Below are 23,940 nucleotides of genomic sequence, written 5' to 3'. Positions count from 1 at the left end.
AATCAAAGAGGAATCCTCAAGCAGACAAAAGAGGGAGTACTTTTTAAAAATAAAATCTGATATTTCATTATAAATATCACTTATGTGGGAGATTTTCTGAGGCAGAAATGGCAGGGAAGTATCCCACAGATTTATTATGAAAGAGTGGAAACAGTGAGTAATGAAGAATTATTTGGGAATTGGCTGGATTCCTAAGCTATTAATTTACAGACTATTTAATGTTTGTTGGGGCTTTTCTGCAGTGGGTTGTTGGGTTTTTTTTCCTCCATAAAGCAGTAGAATTTTGAAAGAAAGTATAATTTCAGGGTATTATCTGGTCTCCACTGAAACACTTTTTATTTTAAAAAACAAGTTTGTTTCTGGGTTTTTGGCCAGGGAAGGGCAGGCAGGCAGGGAAATGGTTATATGACCGTGACTTCTTATCTAGACTACAGACAGGGAAAATCCAAAGAATTCTTTAAGGGCCTGATAAAGTCAGTGGAAAAGCTCCAATTGACTTCAGTGGGCTTTGCATCAGGCTTAAATGATTACATCTATCTACTATTGTTGTAGCTGTGTTGATCCCAGGATATTAGAGAGACCAGGTGGGTGAGGTAATCTCTTTTATTGGACCAACTTCTGTTGGTGAGAGAGAGCTCTGTGTAAGCTTGACTCTCTGACCAACAGAAGTTGGTCCAATAAAAGAGATTACCTCACCCATCTTGTCACTCTTACATCTATCTAGTGCATTCATCACCATAGTACTTAACCTGAGCTCTACTGTAGTACCTCGGAGCATCAAGTTCATATGCATTTTATTGGCCACTTACCTCAAACCACTGCCCATGTGACTGCATTTTCAGGATGACACAGGGATCTGGCTTGGAAAGGGCATCCCGGTCTGATATGCCTTTGCATGCAACTCGCAGCTCCACTTTAGTCAGGCATGGGCTGCTAAAGATTCCCAGGGTATTTGCTGCTGATTCATAGATGTTGCTCATTTTCTGCATTCTCTGTTCTGTGAAGAGAGAAAAAGGGTTGATCAAAAACAATTTATCCACAGTGCAAACCTTCTGTTCACCTGGAACCTGATCCAATTCAGTGCTGTGCCAAAAAAAGGACTCCCAATATCATGGGTGAGATTCATAGCAAAGTCAAATGAAAATTTCTAGAGTTTTTCTAAACCCTGGAAGATGTCTAAATATAGAATAATAATTTATAAATGTGAAAGTTTGATAGTTGCATGGATTATTTATTTGGCTCTATTAGTTTGATGGTGCCTAAAGGACAACCAAGAATGTGGCCCGACTGTGCTAGGCACTGTGCAAACACAGATGGTCCTGCGCCAAAGAGCTTATAGTCTAAATAGACAGAACAGTCTCAAGGTGAGGGAAAGAGTTGGACATACCAGCAGACTGTACAACATGATGGCACCAAACAACAGATTAGTTCCAGAGTATATTTTGGGTTGTGTGTGTTTGTTTAGGTGGGCATTAGCTAAACGGAGAGAAAAGTGAAGGGTAGGAGTGTGGGGGGCCAGAGTGATGGAGATGCAAGTGTGGAATGAAACTGTGGTGGAGACTGTGAGGAAGGGGAATGGGGAGGGTTGAAGCAAAGAGTCAGTCAGTACAGGGCAGAGAAAGTCCAGTCAAAACATAAATCAGACGAATCCAAACTGAAACCCATCAGCCTCACCCCAGAACTTTGGGAAGCTTCAGATCTGAAGTTTAACTTCACAAGTATCAACCATCTCTATTTACAGCTTTATTTCTGCCCTTTATAATACATAGCACCACATTTCCCCAGGCTGAAGGGCTCATTGGATGTAATTCTGAACATGCCCTCAGAGTCCCTCAGTTCAAACCAATACAACATTTTAATGAAAAGAGTTTAGCCATCCTTCACTCAGTCTCCATTTGGCTGTACGCCACTTAACAAAAGGTGCACATTCACTTTAGTACTTCCACATAACCCTACAAAGGGAAAGCCCCTACCATAAAGATGCAACAGTACACATAAAACCTGAATTATATTTACTCTCTACTTCCCATCCTCCTCACTACAGAGCATAACCTCCACAGGTCAGTGTTATATTTATGGCATAGTCAGCAGAGCAAAAGAATGTATATGGGTAAATCTCATCATTACGGATTGTACGTTCTTCGAGTCGGGGACCATGTCTTAAGAGCTTGTACGGTGCCTGAAAAAATGGAGTGTAAGGGCACTAGCTTAATACAAACGATTCAACAACTATCACCCATATTGCAGCTCAAGCTTTTGTTGCCAACAGTATAACAATGAAGCAGTGGCATCAAAACTGTGATGTGATCTATTGTGCCAATAAGGAATATTGGACCACTTTAATTGTTCGGTCATGTGTGAACTTCACAGGTTAATTTGACCTCTCAAATCTGACTCCTCTAATATGTGGCTTATCTTTCAGGGTCCCTCCCCCGCCCCCCGCCAAGGTAAGAGCTGTAAACAAGTAAATTCATACTCTGCTAGAGAGCAGGATTAACATTTCCAGATTATCAATCTGTTTTCTGTGGCCTCTTTAAATCCTCCTTGCTGCCCTCCATGCAACACCCTTATTTTCAGAGGTTCACATCCGCAGAGAATTGTTTCAATAAAAGCAAACGTTTGGTAATTTTGGAAGGAAATTAAAATGGTCCTTTTTTCATTCAAAATAGTTAAAAAACCAATGTGAGCACATCAACAGCACCACCATTAATCTAAAAGGCACAATTATTTCAGAAACTTTCAACATTCAGAACGAGGAAAGGACAATGACACGTCAATGCAGACTTTAAAAGAATGCAAATTAAATTTAGGAATATGTGTCTAAGTGATGAAGCGGGGCTGGTTCTGTTCAATATCTTCATTAATGATCTGGAGGATGGTGTGGATTGCACCCTCAGCAAGTTTGCAGATGACACTAAACTGGGAGGAGAGGTAGATACGCTGGAGGGTAGGGATAGGATACAGAGGACCCTAGACAAATTAGAGGATTGGGCCAAAAGAAATCTGATGAGGTTCAACAAGGACAAGTGCAGAGTCCTGCACTTAGGACGGAAGAATCCCATACACCACTACAGACTAGGGACCGAATGGCTCGGCAGCAGTTCTGCAGAAGAGGAGCTCGGGGTTACAGTGGACGAGAAGCTGGATATGAGTCAGTGTGCCCTTGTTGCCAAGAAGGCCAATGGCATTTTGGGAAGTATAGGTAGGGGCATTGCCAGCAGATCAAGGGACGTGATCGTTCCCCTCTATTCGACACTGGTGAGGCCTCATCTGGAGTACTATGTCCAGTTTTGGGCCCCACACTACAAGAAGGATGTGGGAAAATTGGAAAGAGTCCAGCGGAGGGTAACAAAAATGATTAGGGGACTGGAACACATGACTTATGAGGAGAGGCTGAGGGAACTGGGATTGTTTAGTCTAAGGAAGAGAAGAATGAGGGGGGATGTGATAGCTGCTTTCAACTACCTGAAAGGGGGTTCCAAAGAGGATGGATCTAGACTGTTCTCAGTGGTAGCTGATGACAGAACAAGGAGTCATGGTCTCAAGTTGCAGTGGGGGAGGTTTAGCTTGGATATTAGGAAAAACTTTTTCACTAAGGGGGTGGTGAAACACTGGAATGCGTTACCTAGGGAGGTGGTGGAATCTCCTTCCTTTGAGGTTTTTAAGGTCAGGCTTGACAAAGCCCTGGCTGGGATGATTTAGTTGGGGATTGGTCCTATTTTGAGCAGGGGGTTGGACTAGATGACCTCCTGAGGTCCCTTCATAGAATATCAGGGTTGGAACTCTCTCTCTCACTAATGACAGACGTGTGTTTTCTGTCTACAACAATTCCTCAAATCATTATTTTCTGTCATTCTCATGGGCTCAAACAAAATTCAAAAATTGTGAAAAATTTCAATGAATTTGAAAAAAAAAATCTATTTCAGGTCAAACAAAACATGTTTAATTTGACCCCAAATTGTTTTGGTTTGGGTTTTTTGCATTTGTAAAGGGCTAGATGGCAACAGTGACCTCCCCTAAAAGCCTTAGGCCAGCAGTTAGAGCATTCACCAGGGATGTTGGAGACCTAGGTTCAATTCCCCTTTCTGTCTGAGGACGAGAACAGATTTGAAGTTGGATCTCCTACCTTGCAAGACAATACCCTGACTATGAGACAGGTGTTGGTCTCTGCTGTTGAAGCTGTTCCACTTTGTATAAATAATTAAATAGTCATGGAAGCAGAGAGTTGAATATGGATCTCCTACATTCTAGGTGAGTATTGTAACCACCCAGGCTAAAGAGTGATTTCACACTGTCTTTCCCTAGCCTAGTGACTACTCCTTTTTGTTATGAATGACTATGAAATGTGTTTGTTTATTGTGTTTTACTGAAACTATTTGGCTAATTTGTGTCAAATACCTGAATAGTTTGGGGTCAACTAAACTACATTTTTTGTTGAAAAAAATTCACCCAGCTCTAGTTACAACCCAATGACGCAATAACCTACGAAATGGTCACCAGTCTTTTGCAAGTCTCTGGGTTCTATGTGCTTCTAAGTCAACTGGGTCTGGCTAGAATCTAGTCACTGTTTCTAGCTTTGGGTCTATAACGCACGCTCCTAGGCTCAGACTTCTTGCCTGATGTCCTTCCTTGGAACATGGGGTGCCAGCACTTAGCTACCCTAGACTCCAAAAATCAGTGTCTGGGACTCCCAGTCACTTCAAAGGCACCCTCAGAGTCCCTCTTTTGCTGTGAGCACTAGGTTCCTTCTAGAAGCCCAATGTGGTAAGAAAGCAAGGAATGGAGTCTTAGCAAAGGAATATCTTAACCACTGTCACTTTACTCTTAAAAATCACTTTATTGTTACAGGTCTTTGAAAAACAACAGAAGTCCTCATATGCACTTTCCATTGGTCTGATCTCACCCCATTATCTGTGTGTCTGAGGTTGATCAACATTTCAGGCCTGGTGGAATCCATCCTTCCCATTCTCCCTTGAACATCCTGCATGTGGCAATGCTCGGCTCCCCAGTACTTAGCGTGGCACCCCTTCTTACATAGTCTCAGTCTTCTTTTGCCATGTGCTTAGCTGGAAATCTCTAATCCCTTCCCCCAGTCAGGCATGTCACACTATATAGAAAACCCATTGTTCCATTGGTCTTCCAGTGGATGAGAATCATTCAAGGATATTAACCCCAGATTGCTGCCTTGATCATTTCTCTGTGATAGTCCTCCAAAGAGGGATAAAGTGCCTTTCTTGGGCAAGGCAGCTGCCTAGAATGCAATTCAATAAAGTGCATTGGGCAAGTTAAGACCTGTGTTCAGCACATAATCCAAAATGGAGTTCCTAATCCAAAATGGAGTTCACAATTTGATACACACATATCCCAAAGTCATTATTAAGGGGAGGAAGGGGAACTGTGACATGTGACAGTATGAGTAATTAAAGCTCTAGTTCAGGAAAGCCTTAAATATGTGCTTCAGGCCTAGTCTACACTGGAGGGGGGCGGGGGGATGAGCTAAATCAGTCTAAGTTACGCAACTTCAGCTATAAAAATAGATATCATAGCTGAAGTCGACTTAGAGCTACTTACTGTGGTGTCTTCACTGCAGTAGGTCGACTGCTGCCACTCTCCTGTCGACTCCACCTATACTTCTCAGTTCGGTAGAGTACCGGAGTCGACGGGAGAGCGCTCTGTGGTCAATTTATCGCATCTTCACTAGATGCAATAAATCGACCCCTGCTGGATCGATTGCTCTGGAGGTAAGTGTAGACATGCCCTAAGTCTCTCCCTATTCAAGAGCCACATGCTTAAATTGAGTAGCATGCCATAAAATGCTACAATCCAAACTGCAAAATATGACAGAACACATTGTTCAAATTTATAGCGTCTTCTGGTCTATTTTTAATTTGTCATTACAACCATCTTAGACTGGGTCTGAGAACAGCACATGTTTAAATGCTCTTGTGAATAGGGATCTAAACAAATTAATATAGCTGACCTTTAAAGGTGAACTATAGATGACATTTTAAGAGAGTTTGGTTTGGATAGCACCCAAAAATTTGGAGTACGATGGGCTTCTTAAATTATGTCTAATTTTGACTCGCCTGGAATGTTATGTATGTAACGGATTAGCACAGATACCCTAAAATGGTTGTAATCACGAATTACAAGCACACCAGCAATAGTATAAACTTCACCAATATATTCTGCAATTTACTGCCACGTGGATTGTATCATTTTGTGGGACACTTCTCAGTTAAGTGAAAGGCATATCACAAGCTGACTTGCACAGCTGTGGTTTGAAAAACAACAAGAGGGGGGTGGACCAGAGACTCACACAGTCACCTCTACTCTGAAGCATTCAAACAAGCCCAAAATTTGTGAACCACTGCTTTGAAGGGAAGAAGATCTCTAGATAGGGTGACCAGCAAGTGAGAAAAATCAGGAACGGGGGGTGGGGGTGGGGGGGGTATTAGGAGCCCATATAAAAAAAAGCAACTCCCAAATATCAGGACTGTCCCTATAAAATGGGGACATCTGGTCACCCTATCTCTAGGCTGTATGTTGTTGAGGTTTGGTAGGTCAACTAAACCTCAACAACTAAACACCCCAACACACACCTGGAACAAGTACTACCAAAAATCCAAAACAACATTCAATAACTTTTTAAAAGATATTAAAGCTGGGAGTAACTAACAGTTGGTAAAAATCTATCATATGGCTAAAAATTACATGAGAAATCATGGCCACAGTGAAGTCAACTGGCGTTTTGCCACAGACTTCCAGGACTTTCTTCTATTCCTTATGTATCCTAGTTCTATCCCACACAAGTTTCAGTCAGCTATGGTGGAGAGAAGACTGTGGGGGAGATTTTCAAAGGCACAAACAGCAGTTAGATGACTAACTCCCACTGAAAACCAAGTGGAGTTTGCCAGCAAACTGCCACTTGTGCCTTTGAACATCTCTGTGTGCCCTTGTAACCCAACCTCCTTCAGGAAGTACTGCAACAGCCTCATCCACTAGATTTCAAGATATTTTTATTCCTCCGCTATTCCAATATTTAAATTGGTTTGAAAACCAGGTTAATTTTACATCATACACATTTTATATCACTACTGAAATGTCATCCTTTGTGCAGTAATCAGTTGATGATTATTTTAAACCGGATGACTTCAAAACCGGGGAGAAAAAAAATCCGGAGAGTAAGAGATGTATTTTTCCTCCTCCCCCAGCAATCATAGGCTGTTTTTTTCTGAATGGTGAGTAACTATAAAGTTATATCCCTTTTTAATACTTCAGCCTTTTCTTCAGTTCTTACAATTACTAAATTTATCAACGAAAAAGATCAAGTTGCAGCCTTATTCTTTTGTTCCATTATATTCTTCTCTTTATATAATCACCAGTTTGGGTTGCTCTACTGATGTCATGTTACCAGGAAACGGGGAACTCATAAAATAGATTTTGAGCCTACAATATGCAGCTAAAAAAAGTATTATTTTTATGGTTCACTTAGAAGTTAGCCTATTATGCAATCTGATAGTCAATTATACAGATATATCCTTGATAGAGGAATAAATTAGAGTATTCATTTTTGCTTGCTACACAATCTCCTCTCTTTGCTTCATTAGTATTTCATTATTCCTTCAAAGTTTATATGGTTTTTGTTCACTGATGAACAGCTACCTTTGAGGGGGAGAGATGGAGTGGATACAAAAGACAAGTGGACGAAGTGGGATGTGAAAGTACCCTCTTCGGGTCAGATCATGCTGAATTTTTTGTTCACTGCCTTATTCATTCTATTTCATTTCCTCAGAAGAACTGTAAAATATTGCCTTAGTCAGTGATATGTTGCCAATATTTCAACCCAACACCCATATGGATTTTTCTCATTAGCCAGTGATAAACCACATGGACCCAGTAGAGGGGGAATGCAGGTGAAAGGCGTGGAGAATTTCTTTATACGTTTTTCTGTGTAAACATAATTTCTGCTTCTAAGGAAAAAGTCAACATCAACTAGCAAACAAACTTACTGATATATTTACCAGTATATGAAACTGTATTATACTAGAAATGTTTACACTTTACATGTTCCAAAAAATATACTAAGTATGCTGATAGCATAGCACAGGGTTTAGCTTGTTCAATTTGAAATCAGGAAAGCAGGGGAGACAGTGAGGATCTTGGTGCATGGGTTAAGTTTCCCCCTCAAGAATTATTTTGAAAATATCCAACATCTGGTACAATCAAATGCATTCTAGGAGACAACAATTTGTTCTTTAGAAATAGGTTAATGAATGCTGGGGATAAGTCATCACTGGCAGGGATGATTAAGCAGTCAGGCCCAGATCCACAAAGGTATTTAGGTACCTAAATTCCAGACTTAGGTGCCTAAGTCTTGTTTTTAGGTGCCTAAATTCCAGTTTTGTCTCAATGGGACCCATCAAAACTCCTACTGAACCCTATAGGTACCTAAACTCACTCAGCACTTAAGTTTTTTAGGGTAAAAGTTTCCTAGGCACCTAGGCACATGCCCAGAGTCTGAAACCTATCTCCCAGCTAAGCCCCAGAGCAATTTGTGAGTCTGTGGAAGATTGGTGTTCAGCCTCCTAACTCACATGCAGGGTCCAATCTGGTAGGTGATCTCTGAGCACTCTGACCACATCGTGGCCCATTCAAAATCCAGGGAGGGGAAGGTGGTGGTTGTACTGCCCACCTTATAACTTTTAGCCTAGAGCTTAGACCACTGGTCTGGGATGTGCCCAATGACTGTTCCACTGTAGATAAATGCTTAAATAAATAGTCATTGGGCCAGAAAGAGACATACTCTGTAGCCAGTAATTAGAGAACACACCTGGGAGGTGGGAGACACCAGGTCCAATACCCCAGCTCCAATCACTCTTTCAGTATTTATCCAAAGTGGAACAGCTTAAAACAGGATAGCTTGAGAGAGCCCCACATCAAAATGTCCCATAGCTCAGTGGCGAGAGCACTCCCTGGAGAGATGGGACACCCCTGTTCAAATGCTTTCTGCCAGAGGGGGAGAAAGGAGGGAATGGAAGCTGGGTCTCCCAAACCAGTAGCATTCTAACCACTGGGCTAGAAGTTAAGGTGAGCAGCATTTCCTCCTTCAGCCATTTTGCATGGAGCAAGGCAGATGCCTAACTCATGCCCTCACAAAGTGGCTTAGGTGCCTAAGCTGCCTGACTCCACGCAGCTGGTTCCCATTTGTGGATCTCTAGCAGAGATAGGCACCTGCCTGTAGCCCAAATGACAAAGGAATACTTGGGTGTCTATCTCCAAGAGAAGGGTGGGGATTAACACACACCCCTCTAGTTGGCTTCTTCCATTGGCTAGCTAAGGCAACTCCACACCTATTATGCTGGCATTTGTGGATGGTATTCTATCGTTCCCCTCTATTCAGCATTGGTGAGGTCTCATCCGGAGTAGTGTGTCCAGTTTTGGGCCCCACACTGCAAGAAGGACGTGGAAAAACTGGAAAGCAACCAGCAGAGGGCAACAAAAATTATTAGGGGACTGGAACACATGACTTATGAGGAGAGGCTGAGGGAACTGGGATTGTTTAGTCGGCAGAAGAGAAGAACAAGGGGGGGATTTGATAGCTGTTTTCAACTACCTGAAGAGTTCCAAAAAGGATGGATCTAGACTGTTCTCAGTGGTAGCTGATGACAGAACAAGGAGTAATGGTCTCAAGTTGCAGCGGGGGAGGTTTAGGTTGGATATTAGGAAAAACTTTTTCCCTAGAGGGTGGTGAAGCACTAGAACGTGTTACCTAGGGAGGTGGTGGAATCCCCTTCCTCTGAGGTTTTTAAGGTCAGGCTTGACAAAGCCCTGGCTGGGATGATTTAGTTGGGGATTGGTCCTATTTTGAGCAGCGGGTTGGACTAGATGACCTCCTGAGGTCCCTTCCAACTCTGATATTCTATGATTCTATGGTGCCTCTCTGTCCCGGTTAACTGTATAGGGAGCCTAGGATCCTAACTCATCATGGAGGATCACTGTATCTTTCCTGTGATTTTCTAGACATTTAAAAGTTAGGTGTCATGATGCTCAGTGTTGCAACACCTAAGTATCTTCGTGGTCCCACTACAACGGCTTAGATTGAAAGCTCTTTGTTCTGTGTTTGTACAGCACAGAGCACAATGGGGGACTGATCTATGACTAGAGCTGCTAAGTGCTACAGTGACAAATAATAAGTAACAGAGAGGCAGTGAACTCTTATCAGATCATCCCAACCCTTCCTTCAATTGCGTGGAGACATTTTTTACGTGGGACTTCCAAGAATCCCCTTTCTAGTGTACGCAGCTTCATGTACTGTGGCAATTGTGTATACTCCAGTTTTAAAGGTGCTGCAACCATTCTGGATGTAGAGTTCAAACAGCTGGAATTGGTTGGACACTGAATCTCAAAAAGTAGGGAGGATATAGTTTCTAGGCAAAGGGCCTTCTGACCGTAGTCCTGATCTGAAGTCCACAGCAGTCTTTTCATAGACTTAAATGGGCTTTTAATCAAGTCCTGTGTGTTACATTGTTTTTTTGTGGTTAATTTTATCCAGCTAGAGTCACTGTAGGTAAATTGAAAAAGAGTACTTGTGGCACCTTAGAGACTAACAAATTTATTTGGGCATAACCTTTCGTGAGCTACAGCCACTGAATACATCTGATGAAGTGAGCTTGAGCTCACGAAAGCTTATGCTCAAATAAATTTGTTAGTCTCTAAGGTGCCACAAGTACTTCTTTTCTTTTTGCGAACACAGACTAACACGGCTGCTACTCTGAAACCTGTAGGTAAATTAAAAGGCAATATTGACTGACTGGATTTTGAGAGACATACCACATTGCTGCAAATCAGTGGTCTTTAGGTGCTTTTAGATCACAGTAAATAAGGTTGTGCTCATATTCTGAATATTAACATGTACATCCATTCTTAAATATATGCCATACAACAATAATTAGCTTTGGGTCAAGTTCTGTTCTCAGATATGCATGGACAGCTCATTGAATTTGATGGGAAATGTGTGCTGTATAGGAGAGAAAATGGGTCTTTTTATACTGTTGCACACCTTAATATCACCATGAAGTAACCATTTATATGGAATAATGGCTCCTTTTATTTTGGTTTTAAAGATTAATAAAGTAGTTAGGTTAAAAATAAAGAAACAAAGAAACAATTCAAATTTTTACCCAAAATGAGGACCCATCTTCAACCAAATTCTCTTTCTAACTGTATGTGAACTAGCAAATTTAGGACCTGTAAATCACCTCCCTGCAGTTCCACCAGTGATATTGATGGCAGAGACTGTAGTTGTCATAAATATAAAAGGAAGGGTAACAACCTTCCTGTATACAGTACTATAAAATCTCTCCTGGCCAGAGGCACAATATCCTTTTATCTGTAAAGGGTTAAGAAACTCAGGTAACCTGGCTGGCACCTGATCAAAAGGACCAATAAGGGGACAACATACTTTAAAAATCGGGGGTGGGGGGGTGCGGGGGAAGCTTTTGTCAGTCTGTTCTGTGTGCTTGCCAGAGAGAGAGAGAGAGCGCGAGCGCGCAAGCAATCCACTTCCATTAGAATTAGTAAGTACTAGCAAGGAAATGCATTAGTTTAACTTTTGTTTTGGCTTGTGATTTTCTCTGTGCTGAGAAGAAGGTGTATTCCTGGTTTTCTTTTTGTAACTTTAAAGTTTTTGCCCAGAGAGAAATCCTCTGCATTTTAAATCTGATTGCCCTGTGAGATTAGCTTCCCTTCTAATTTTACAGAGGTGTTTCTTTTACCTTTTTTCTTTCTAATAAAGTTCTGTTTCTTTTAAGAGCCTGACTGATTTCTCTATTGTCCTAAGACCCAGGGGTTTGGGTCTGTGATCACTTTGTAACCAATTGGTTAGGATATTATTCTCAAGCCTCCCCAGGAAAGGGGGTATAAGGGCTTGGGGGGATATTTTGGGGAAATAGGAACTCCAAGTGGTCCTTTCCCTGATTCTTTGTTAAATCACTTGGTGGTGGCAGCGTACCCTCCAAGGGCAAAAATAGTTTGTGCCTTGGGGAAGTTTTACCCTAAGCTGGTAGAAATAAGCTTAGGGGGTCTTTCATGCGGGTCCCCACATCTGTACCCTGGAGTTCAGAGTGGGGAGGGAACCCTGACAGTAGTGTTCACAAACTTGGGTGCTTTCACCACCAGGTCATCTAATCCCATTGACTAAAATGACAAAGGAATACATCAAAGCAACATGGGCAAAATGTTACACTTGGGAGTCCAGAGATACCTAAATCTATACTGAAATGAATGGGAACTGCAGATGCTCAGTACTCCCAAAGATCAGGCCACTGATTTAGGTGCCTTATCATCTATTTAGATGCCTAAATTTAAAGCACCCAAGTTTAAAAACATTGGCCTGGCTATATACCTGGAGCACATTGAAAACTAGTGTGACACTAAATGTGCCTTTGTCCCCCTCTAGCATCTGGAGAACCTAAAGAGGTCTATGAATCTACTATTGCCTTCAAGCTAAAGCTCAAGTAATAATTGCTCATGCTTTTAGATCCCCATAGAGCACCTGACCAGGCCAACTGCTGGAGTTTCAGGGATTGAACCTGGGAGCTGTGGATCTAAATGCATGAGCCTTTATTGCTTGGAGTAAAGGGCCAGATCTATAAGTTTGAAGTAAATAATAAATTTCTAAAACTCTATGTGGTTTAGTCATTAGAGGTGGGACACAGAGAGAGTGGATTAGTGCGCTATACTAGCAACAAAATGACCCCATTTAACATTCCAGAAAATGGCTTGCAAGGTAGATTAAGCCCTGGTCTACACTAGGACTTTAGGTCGAATTTAGCAACGTTAAATCGATTTAAACCTGCACCCGTCCACACAGTGAAGCCCTTTATTTCGACTTAAAGGGCTCTTAAAATCGATTTCCTTACTCCACCCCTGACAAATGGATTAGCGCTTAAATCGACGTTCCCAGCTCGAATTTGGGGTACTGTGGACACAATTCGATGGTATTGGCCTCCGGGAGCTATCCCAGAGTGCTCCATTCTGACCGCTCTGGACAGCACTCTCAACTCAGATGCACTGGCCAGGTAGACAGGAAAAGAACCGCGAACTTTTGAATCTCATTTCCTGTTTGGCCAGCGTGGCAAGCTGCAGGTGACCATGCAGAGCTCATCAGCACAGGTGACCATGATGGAGTCCCAGAATCGCAAAAGAGCTCCAGCATGGACCGAACGGGAGGTACGGGATCTGATCGCTGTTTGGGGAGAGGAATCCGTGCTATCAGAACTCCGTTCCAGTTTTCGAAATGCCAAAACCTTTGTCAAAATCTCCCAGGGCATGAAGGACAGAGGCCATAACAGGGACCCGAAGCAGTGCCGCGTGAAACTGAAGGAGCTGAGGCAAGCCTACCAGAAAACCAGAGAGGCGAACAGCCGCTCTGGGTCAGAGCCCCAAACATGCCGCTTCTATGATGAGCTGCATGCCATTTTAGGGGGTTCAGCCACCACTACCCCAGCCGTGTTGTTTGACTCCTTCAAGGGAGATGGAGGCAATACGGAAGCAGGTTTTGGGGACGAAGAAGATGAGGAGGAGGAGGAGGTTGTAGATAGCTCACAGCAAGCAAGCGGAGAAACCGGTTTTCCCGACAGCCAGGAACTGTTTCTCACCCTAGACCTGGAGCCAGTACCCCCCGAACCCACCCAAGGCTGCCTCCTGGACCCAGCAGGCGGAGAAGGGACCTCTGGTGAGTGTACCTTTTAAAATGCTATACATGGTTTAAAAGCAAGCATGTGAAAGGATTACTTTGCCCTGGCATTTGCGGTTCTCCTAGATGTAGTCCTAAAGCCTTTGCAAAAGGTTTCTGGGGAGGGCAGCCTTATTTCGTCCTTCATGGTAGGACACTTTATCACTCCAGGCCAGTAACACATACTCGGGAATCACTGTAGAACAAAGCATTGCAGTGTATGTTTGCTGGCATTCAACCAAAATCCGTTCTTTCTCTCTCTGTGTTATCCTCAGGAGAGTGAGATATAATTCATGGTCACCTGGTTGAAATAGGGTGCTTTTCTTCAGGGACACTCAGTATAGCCCATTCCTGCTGGGCTGTTTGCCTGTGGCTGAACAGAAATGTTCCCCGCTGTTAGCCACAGGGAGGGGGGAAGGTTGAGGGGGTAGTCACGCGGTGGGAGGAGGCAAAATGCGACCTTGTAACGAAAGCACATGTGCTATGTATGTAATGTTAACAGCAAGGTTTACCCTGAAAGAGTGTAGCGACTGTTTTATAAAATGTGTCTTTTTAAATACCGCTGTCCCTTTTTTTTTCTCCACCAGCTGGATGTGTTTCAATGATCACAGGATCTTCTCCTTCCCAGAGGCTAGTGAAGCTTAGAAAGAAAAAAAAACGCACTCGAGATGAAATGTTCTCCGAGCTAATGCTGTCCTCCCACACTGACAGAGCACAGACGAATGCGTGGAGGCAAATAATGTCAGAGTGCAGGAAAGCACAAAATGACCGGGAGGAGAGGTGGAGGGCTGAAGAGAGTAAGTGGCGGGCTGAAGAGAGTAAGTGGCGGGCTGAAGACAGGGCTGAAGCTCAAATGTGGCGGCAGCGTGATGAGACGAGGCAGGATTCAATGCTGAGGCTGCTGCAGGACCAAACAAGAATGCTCCAGTGTATGGTTGAGCTGCAGCAAAGGCAGATGGAGCACAGACTGCCACTGCTGCCCCTCTGTAACCAACCGCCCTCCTCCCCAAGTTCCATAGCCTCCACACCCAGACGCCCAAGAACACGGTGGGGGGGCCTCCGGCCAAACAGCCACTCCACAACAGAGGATTGCCCAAAAAAAAGAAGGCTGTCATTCAATAAATTTTAAAGTTGTAAACTTTTAAAGTGCTGTGCTTAAAGTGCTGTGGGGCATTTTCCTTCCCTCCTCCACCACCCCTCCTGGGATACCTTGGTAGTCATCTCCCTATTTGTGTGATGAATGAATAACGAATGCATGACTGTGAAGCAGCAATGACTTTATTGCCTCTGCAAGCGGTGATTAAAGGGAGGAGGGGAGGGTGGTTAGCTTACAGGGAAGTAGAGTGAACCAAGGGGCGGGGGGTTTCATCAAGGAGAAACAAACAGAACTTTCACACTGTAGCCTGGCCAGTCATGAAACTGGTTTTCAAAGCTTCTCTGATGCGTACCGCGCCCTCCTGAGCTCTTCTAACCGCCCTGGTGTCTGGCTGCGCGTAACCAGCAGCCAGGCGATTTGCCTCAATCTCCCACCCCGCCATAAACGTCTCCCCCTTACTCTCACAGATATTGTGGAGCACACAGCAAGCAGTAATAACAGTGGGAATATTGGTTTCGCTGAGGTCTAAGCGAGTCAGTAAACTGCGCCAGCGCGCCTTTAAACGTCCAAATGCACATTCTACCACCATTCTGCACTTGCTCAGCCTGTAGTTGAACAGCTCCTGACCACTGTCCAGGCTGCCTGTGTACGGCTTCATGAGCCATGGCATTAAGGGGTAGGCTGGGTCCCCAAGGATACATATAGGCATTTCAACATCCCCAACAGTTATTTTCTGGTCTGGGAAGAAAGTCCCTTCCTGCAGCTTTTGAAACAGACCAGAGTTCCTGAAGATGCGAGCGTCATGCACCTTTCCCGGCCATCCCACGTTGATGTTGGTGAAACGTCCCTTGTGATCCACCAGAGCTTGCAGCACTATCGAAAAGTACCCCTTGCGGTTTATGTACTCGGCGGCTTGGTGCTCCGGTGCCAAGATAGGGATATGGGTTCCGTCTATAGCCCCACCACAGTTAGGGAATCCCATTGCAGCAAAGCCATCCACTATGACCTGCACATTTCCCAGGGTCACTACCCTTGATATCAGCAGATCTTTGATTGCGTGAGCTACTTGCATCACAGCAGCCCCCACAGTAGATTTGCCCACTCCAAATTGATTCCCAACTGACCGGTAGCTGTCTGGCGTTGCAAGCTTCCACAGGGCTATCGCCACTCGCTTCTCAACTGTGAGGGCTGCTCTCATCCTGGTATTCATGCGCTTCAGGGCAGGGGAAAGCAAGTCACAAAGTTCCATGAAAGTGCCCTTACGCATGCGAAAGTTTCGCAGCCACTGGGAATCGTCCCAGACCTGCAACACTATGCGGTCCCACCAGTCTGTGCTTGTTTCCCGAGCCCAGAATCGGCGTTCCACACCATGAACCTGCCCCATTAGCACCATGATGCATGCATTGGCAGGGCCCATGCTTTCAGAGAAACCTGTGTCCATGTCCTGATCACTCACGGGACCGCGCTGACGTCGCCTCCTCGCCCGGTATCGCGTTGCCATGTTCTGGTGCTGCATATACTGCTGGATAATGCGTGTGGTGGTTGATGTGCTCCTAATTGCCAAAATGAGCTCAGCGGCCTCCATGCTTGCCTTGGTATGGCGTCCGCACAGAAAGAAGGCGCGGAACGATTGTCTGCCGTTGCTCTGACGGAGGGAGGGGCGACTGACGACACGGCTTACAGGGTTGGCTTCAGGGAGCTAAAATCAACAAAGGGTGTGCCTGTACATCAAGGAGTATTTCAGGCAGGACTGCACGGAGGGTTCCAATAAGAAATGGTGCACCAAAGTTATCGTTGTTATTGGAACAAGGAGGTTAGCCTGGCCTCTGATTGATACATGGCTAGATTAACCTCGCTGCGCCTTCTCTGTGACTGACTGCAGTGTGATCTAGACAGGGGAGGAGGAAAATGAGTACAAAACAAATCTGGTCTATTTCTTGTTCTGACCCACTCCATCTATCCTTTACATCTTTGGCTGGCAGCAGACAAAAAAGGCACGAAATGATTGTCTGCCCTTGCTTTCACGGGGGGAGGGAGGGTGGGAACGGGGTCCTGACGATATGTACCCAGAACCACCCGCGACAATGTTTTAGCCCCATCAGGCATTGGGATATCAACCCAGAATTCCAATGGGCAGCGGAGACTGCGGGAACTGTGGGATAGCTACCCACAGTGCAACGCTCCAGAAGTCGACGCTTGCCTCGGTACTGTGGAAGCGCTCCGCCGAGTTAATGCACTTAATGCACTTAGAGCATTTTCTGTGGGGGGACACACACTCGAATATATAAAACCGATTTCAAAAAAACCGACTTCTATAAATTCGACCTAATTTCGTAGTGTAGACATACCCTAAAATATCTATTCATGTGTCTTGCTCTCAATTCAAAGCTATGTGTATAGTGCATCATAAAATTATAACAGTACTTTTCCAGTTTATCATGAAGTAAGTCCAAAATGTTTATCTGAACCTTTATATTTTCCTCTACCCTTTCTGCCTCATTCTGCCCTCCTACACATGCAAAACAAGTGGGAACTTGTATCTGCAGCTGTCTGGGCTAAGTGCAGAGGGACTGCTTCCCAACAGCATCTTGGCATAAGAAAGCAGAGAAATATATGTAGTCTGCTTTGAGTTCAGTTCATAGTGGATGTACTGAATATAAGCTAACAAGTGGGTGGAGAATGGGAAAGATATTGAGATAAAAGGTGCTCACTGATGGGTCCTGCATTTTGAAATTGGGTTTGATAATTAGAAACCTATACTCCAGACCAAAGGACAAACAGATGGATTAGGGGTTTTGATGTTTCCTGCCACCATATGTTGAGGGTTGTATTCTGAAGCAGTTGTTTTACTGGCATCCTGGAAGTGAAGAAGAGGAATCAGAGGGAGCTGGTAGCAGCTGTCTGCTTCTGCATTAGTAAACACAAAGGCTGTGTTTCAAAAAGAGCTAAATGACATGTCCAGGCTGTGTAGCAGTGGGGAATACTAATCATGGGGCTCTATGAAATGAGGCCTGTTGATGAAAATCCTATAAATTAGCACAAGAGCTAAAAGCTCTAAAAGTTGCCGTGGTAACTTTTCCCATTTATATATATTTATAACTCACATGCAGTAGAGAAGCTTAGCATTCAGAGCATATGAGCAGTCAACTTTGATTTCTAGACTATTTGGAATTGAAGCTCATATATCAGTAGAAAGATAGAGACAATGTATGGAAAACGAAGGTCACAGATTTGAGTTACAGCTTCAACACAATAAAGCCCGCCAAATTAGTAATATACAGGCAATCACCTCCTTTTTGGTGTAGATTTGATAACTTACTAGTTTGCAAGAAGCAACTCAACCAATAAAATTTAGTTTCTAAAACAATTTACTTATACTGAATGAATACAGAAAATCTTCCTACTTAGCCTGATCCAAAGTTCATCCAAATCAATGGAAAGACACCCATTGACTTCTGTGGGTTTTGAATCAAGCCCTAGGCGTCTCCATTAGAAGTGATATTAGGACAAGCTGTAGCCAACAAATAAATAGAAACGTATGTGCTTTTATACAGCACCCAATAAGACAAGATCCTTTGTCTTACATACAATAGTTAGTATATCATATAATCACCTAGCCCCCATGATAATGACAGGAACATTTACCTCACCCCCTCTTCTCTTCCCTCTCTCTGCAATAATTCTCCTTCTGAAGTCAGCTGTGGCTCACGAAAGCTTATGCTCAAATAAATTTGTTAGTCTCTCAGGTGCCACAAGTCCTCCTGTTCTTTTTATTAGGACATGGAAGGCTCCAAAGCGCAGTTAGAAAACACTTCAATGTTGGTAATTTGGGGCTTGATCCAAACCCTATTGAAACATCCCATTGGCTTCAATGGGTTTTGTATCAGATTCTCGGCTCCTTACTAATGCATGCCAGTGATTAGGAATCACTAACAAATCACAGAAACAAAGGCTCCCCTCACTGCACTTGTTGTTAGCTCTCACTGTAATTACAGCACAACAGTGCTTTTGCGCTGCAACTCTTTTCAGAGGCTCTGAAAGCGATTCATTAAGAGTCATTTAAAAACATACTTCTGTGATGTCCATATAACGGAACCCTTTAACAGGTGGAGGAACCACAGAAGAACAAAGATTAAGAGATTTATTTGTTCATTCTCTCTCATGGTGCTTTTTCCATTGGTTATAATGGAAATGCAAGTCTACTCTCTCATATATAGATAAAGATAATTTGTGTGTGTGTTTGGTATGAGGCACTGACAAAAGCTCACACCTGGACTGAAGTCTTATGTAATATATGAATATTAGAAATGCTTTTCCAAAATGCCCTGTAAAGAACACTAAAGACAGAATATTTGGGGGGGGGGCTTACTTTTTACAGGCATGTTAACATATTTCCCCTGTTTGTGATTTCTAGCAACAGCACACCCTTCAACTATTTGGCTAATTAGCACACTATTCTTTTTTTTTTTTTGGGGGGGGGGGGGGTCTGGATAGCATTAGGTTTTTGAGAGGTCGGGAACAGAGCCAAAGACTCCTGACTTCCAGCCCCTTCTCTAACCACTGCACAAGTCTATTTCCTAAAAGTAGCAAATAATTTACCCTTTACATCCATCCCAGCTCTGGTCAACTTCTATAGTCATATAAATTGCTACAAAAATTAAAATGAGAGTTAACAATGGCAAAATGCAAAGTGTCAACACTAAGTTGAATATAAATTACCATTTAATGAGAGAAGTTGATAGGTGAAGTGGATCCTTCCAAAGGAGAGAAAATGCTGTGAAAAGTATTTTTTTATCCCACTTTTGATTCTTTGTGACTCAAGCAACAATCCAAAAAGATTTCAAGTGACAGTTACTGAAAAACTGCAGAAACTCTTCACAAAATGAACAAGGAGGATCAGGAGACTCCTTGATTGTGTTATTGCAAACATCGGACAGCTCTCATACCATAGGTAATTTAGTCTGGCAGAAGGGTAGAAGGTCTCAGAACAAAATGCTGAGAGTGTAAATGGAAATATACACACACTGACAATTCAAACGGACTCATCATAGAACCAGCTGGTTCAATTACAAGGGTATAAAAGAAAGCCACTGGAAGGAAATTAAGACATCTGATATATAACAAAATAAGGCATAAGAATGTATCACATCTAGCCAATACTTTGTTTCACGTAAATGAGAGAAAACCACATGAATAGCTAAGGCATTGATCCTGCAAAGACTTACGCACATACTTAATTTTATATGGTGTGAGTAGTCCCATGGAAATCAACAGATTTACTTTCAGTGTGTAATGTCGCGTGTGTTTAAGTAAAAAATTATATATATATATGTATATGTTGGTGGCTTTTTGCCTTTTGGTTTCCGAGCCTTTAGTATTCACTTCTCTCCAACAATGAGAGTTAGAAATTTACTTTAAAAAAATTAAAACTAAGATGTTCACATAACTTGACTCCAGGAGCTGGAGCTTTAAGACCAGCACTAGTACCACAAGAGTCCTGATAAAATCATGGGAGTTGGCAACACTGAAAAAAAAATATCACGTACCTCCTTGACTGATTCTAAGCTCTTGAGCGTCTGCTACGTTGCCTTTTCAAGCTTCTTTCTGAGATAGAGAGAATAATAGGGCAGGATCAAAGAGTTCCTGCAGGGAAAACTTTAGGAAACACAAAACTCAGAAGAAAGCTGAGGCTGAGAGATTTCTGTTTTGTTGATATTTACATCATTAAAGGCAAACCCATGGAAGGTTGTACATGGACTTTATCCAGTGCTTATATAGTCTTTTTGGGAAAGGGTGGAAACTCCACCTGCATATATAAACAATATGATATATGAAGTCAGTAATCTACTAGCATTAAATTGGAGCTCTATATCCACAGCACCTTCCAAAGGTGTCTTGACATGGGATATATATATTTTAGTGGTTGTGACTAATGGCATTTAGATTCTATTTTATTTTTTTCTCTAAAGCTTTCTACTTTAGCCCAATGTCTGTGCTGATTATAGAAGAAAGTATAGAAATGAAGTGATAATCACAGCTTTTTTAATTAAAAAATTGTGTTTAGGAGAAAATGGTCTTTGTCCCAGTAAGTGAGGCCTAGAAGTCTGGTAGAATTAGTTCTTCATCTGAAGGTACTTGAAATAATTAAGGCTGAGTTACCCTACCGTAGTATCAAATAAAGGTGAACCTGGAACGAAACTAAAGACCCCCAAACCTCAGCACTTCTTAGGCATATCTCTGCTACCTAACAAACCAAGTTGGGAGCCTTCACAAAAATCTGATACAAAACCATTTTAAAAAATAATCTCAACAATAGGAAAAGATGAAGGATCTGATTCTTCACTCCCTTGCTGGTTGCCTAATCATTTATACCTGTACAACCTAGGAATAAAATGCTACCAGATTAGAAGGATAGTATTTTATACCAGCTTTGCAAAGATATTGTCAAGGTTCCTTCCCCACTCTGAACTCTAGGGTACAGATGTGGGGACCTGCATGAAAAACCCCCTACGCTTATTTTTACCAGCTTAGGTTAAAACTTCCCCAAGGTACAAACTATTTTACCTTTTGCCCCTGGACTTTATTGCTGCCACCAAGTATCTAACATATAACAGGGAAAGAGCCCTCTTGGAAACGTCTTTCCCCAAAAAATCCTCCCAAACCCTACACCCCCTTTCCTGGGGAAGGCTTGATAAAAATCCTCACCAATTGGTACAAGTGAGCACAGACTCAAACCCTTGGATCTTAAGAACAATGAAAAAGCAATCAGGTTCTTAAAAGAAAAAATTTAATTGAAGAAAAAGTAAAAGAATCACCTCTGTAAAATCAGGATGGTAAACACCTTACAGGGTAATCAGATTCAAAACAGAGAATCCCTCTAGGCAAAACCTTAAGTTACAAAAAGATACAAAAACAGGAATACACATTCCATTCAGCACAACTTATTTTATCAGCCATTTAAACAAATAGAATCTAACGCATATCTAACTAGATTGCTTATTAAGCCTTTACAGGAGTTCTGACCTGCATTCTTGCTCTGGTCCTGGCAAAAGCAACACACTGACAGAGAGAACCCTTTGTTTCCCCCCCCCCCAGCTTTGAAAGTATCTTGTCTCCTCATTGGTCATTTTGTGTCAGGTGCCAGCGAGGTTATCCTAGCTTCTTAACCCTTTACAGGTAAAAGGGTTTTTTCCCTCTGGCCAGGAGGGATTTAAAGGTGGTTAGCCTTCCCTTTTTATTTATGACAGGTATAAATGGCTAAAAAAAAAAGGCACAAAGCAAGCAGAGAATGAAGCTTCATATAATAATTCAGCATAATGTAGTAATGGATTGGAAGTTCCTCCCTTTACTGGGTATTGCAAACTGCTAGTTTTACCTGGCAGATGGTTATAGGATTGTTTCCTTCAGTTTAAAACCGATCCTACAACAAAGGCTTCTGCTACTAATCCTAAGAAAGGGATGTCAAGAATTGTACTGGGAGAGATCCTCCTGGTTATATTCTAGCTTTGGAATTACAATAGCCTTGTCATTTACTGCAATGACTCTGTTTATATGGAATAACAGCATGATAAATCATGCATGCCACTATTTTACATACATGGTATACTACCAATTTAAAGCTGCACCAATGCCTCCATCCTTTCTTGCCTTTCCCTCAGCAGAGAATTTTTTTTTAAATGGCTGATTTTCACTTAAAGATTCTGAGTAGATGAAATTTTCAAGAGAGCCTAAGTGACTTAGTCAACTAAGTCTCATTTTCAAAAGTGAAAGCTGCTGAAAGTCAATGGGATTTAGTCTCTTAAGTACCTAAGTCACTTTTGAAAATGGGAACTAGGAGCCTTAGGTGCTTTTTGAACATTTTACCCTCTATGTTTCTAGGAAGATAAAGTGTTATTGTTGTCAATCTCATAATAGAGAGACTGCTGGGAAAGAGATACCTCTGAGTCTTTTGGAACATTTCCATAATTGGATTGTCCCTAAAACTTTTTTTTAAAAGGGAACTGATGAACACATACAGCAGATTTGTTCTTCCTGTGAAATCTGAATGTCACCATCAATCTTTCTTAGCAGCTACCAACAACAAGAGGGTAAAATAATTCAGCTCTGCTGTTTTGAGCAGTGACTAAATAATGCACCTGAAATTAAGTAAAATCTAATAAGGAGACACGCTATATTATTGGAAGAAGTTCTATTGCTGACAGCGACACGAATTATTGCACAGAAAGGGCTCTAGATATTGTTGATCTTGACAGGAAACACAACGCTACTTGGTAGGGGAGCAGAACATGAAAATTCACATTGAACAACCAATGGCTGTAGGCTCCAGGCAGATAGCACCCTTGCACCTTGTGTCTCTACTATTTTGATCAGCATTTAAAAGACAAACAGAAATAAATGTTCAAAAACTAAATGACCTAGTCACTGCAGTAGGCTTGATCAAGGTAACTAATAATGCAAGTTCTCCATGAATTTAGATTTTAAAAGCAGTCCTGAGCTTTCTCCCAGATCCTGTAATCACTGTCAAAGTGATTTCCCCCCTAACCCTCCCAGCTGCTTCATAGAAAATCATCGGCCTTTGAATGAAGTATAAAAATAGAAAATATCACCTGACAGCAAGTTTTCAGTTCTTCAAAATGTTGTTTTAATATCAAAGACAAGAGGGCAAATTCCACCAGAAGATACTTGCGTGTTCATTGTACATTTCATCTTTGGAAATCAGGTGTCTTAATTTAAATGGGAACATGGGATACTGTCTTAGGAAATTGCTTAGCTTTAAGCTCTTAATGCTGTACACTGTATAAATCACAGCTGGAGAGTTTAAGGTATTTGATGCACCAGAAACAATGCTTACTTAAGAGAGAAAAACCTACATTTACCCAGCTTTAAGGGCCTGATTCTCATTTGTACAAAGAGTACCACTGATTAGTAAGTTGAGGTCCAAATATACAGAAGAGCTACACAGCACTAAAACCCAAGAACAGTGTACAGCACAGAAACTAAGCACTCAAAGCAATCTGTTCCCTATACAGATATTTATGTCTGGATTTTAATTTTAAACTAGCAAACAAGTAGGTTTTATTTCTGTAATTAACAAATAATCTATATG

General features: G+C 42.3%; 1 protein-coding gene across 1 annotated transcript in view; it reads right to left on the bottom strand.

Moving 5' to 3' along the window:
* The window catches only part of CPNE4 (copine 4), a 335,322-nt gene that overhangs the window by 252,867 nt on the left and 58,515 nt on the right, over positions 1–23,940 (bottom strand). Inside the window, exon 3 of the mRNA XM_073333242.2 lies at positions 810–997. Coding sequence (XP_073189343.1) covers positions 810–989 — 180 coding nt within the window. The 5' untranslated portion in view covers positions 990–997. The remainder of the gene's footprint in view (positions 1–809; positions 998–23,940) is intronic.

The sequence above is a fragment of the Lepidochelys kempii genome, chromosome 2 (assembly GCF_965140285.1).
Source record: "Lepidochelys kempii isolate rLepKem1 chromosome 2, rLepKem1.hap1, whole genome shotgun sequence".
In the NCBI taxonomy this organism is placed as follows: Eukaryota; Metazoa; Chordata; order Testudines; family Cheloniidae; genus Lepidochelys; species Lepidochelys kempii.
This window is presented reverse-complemented; position numbering and strand designations above follow the sequence as displayed.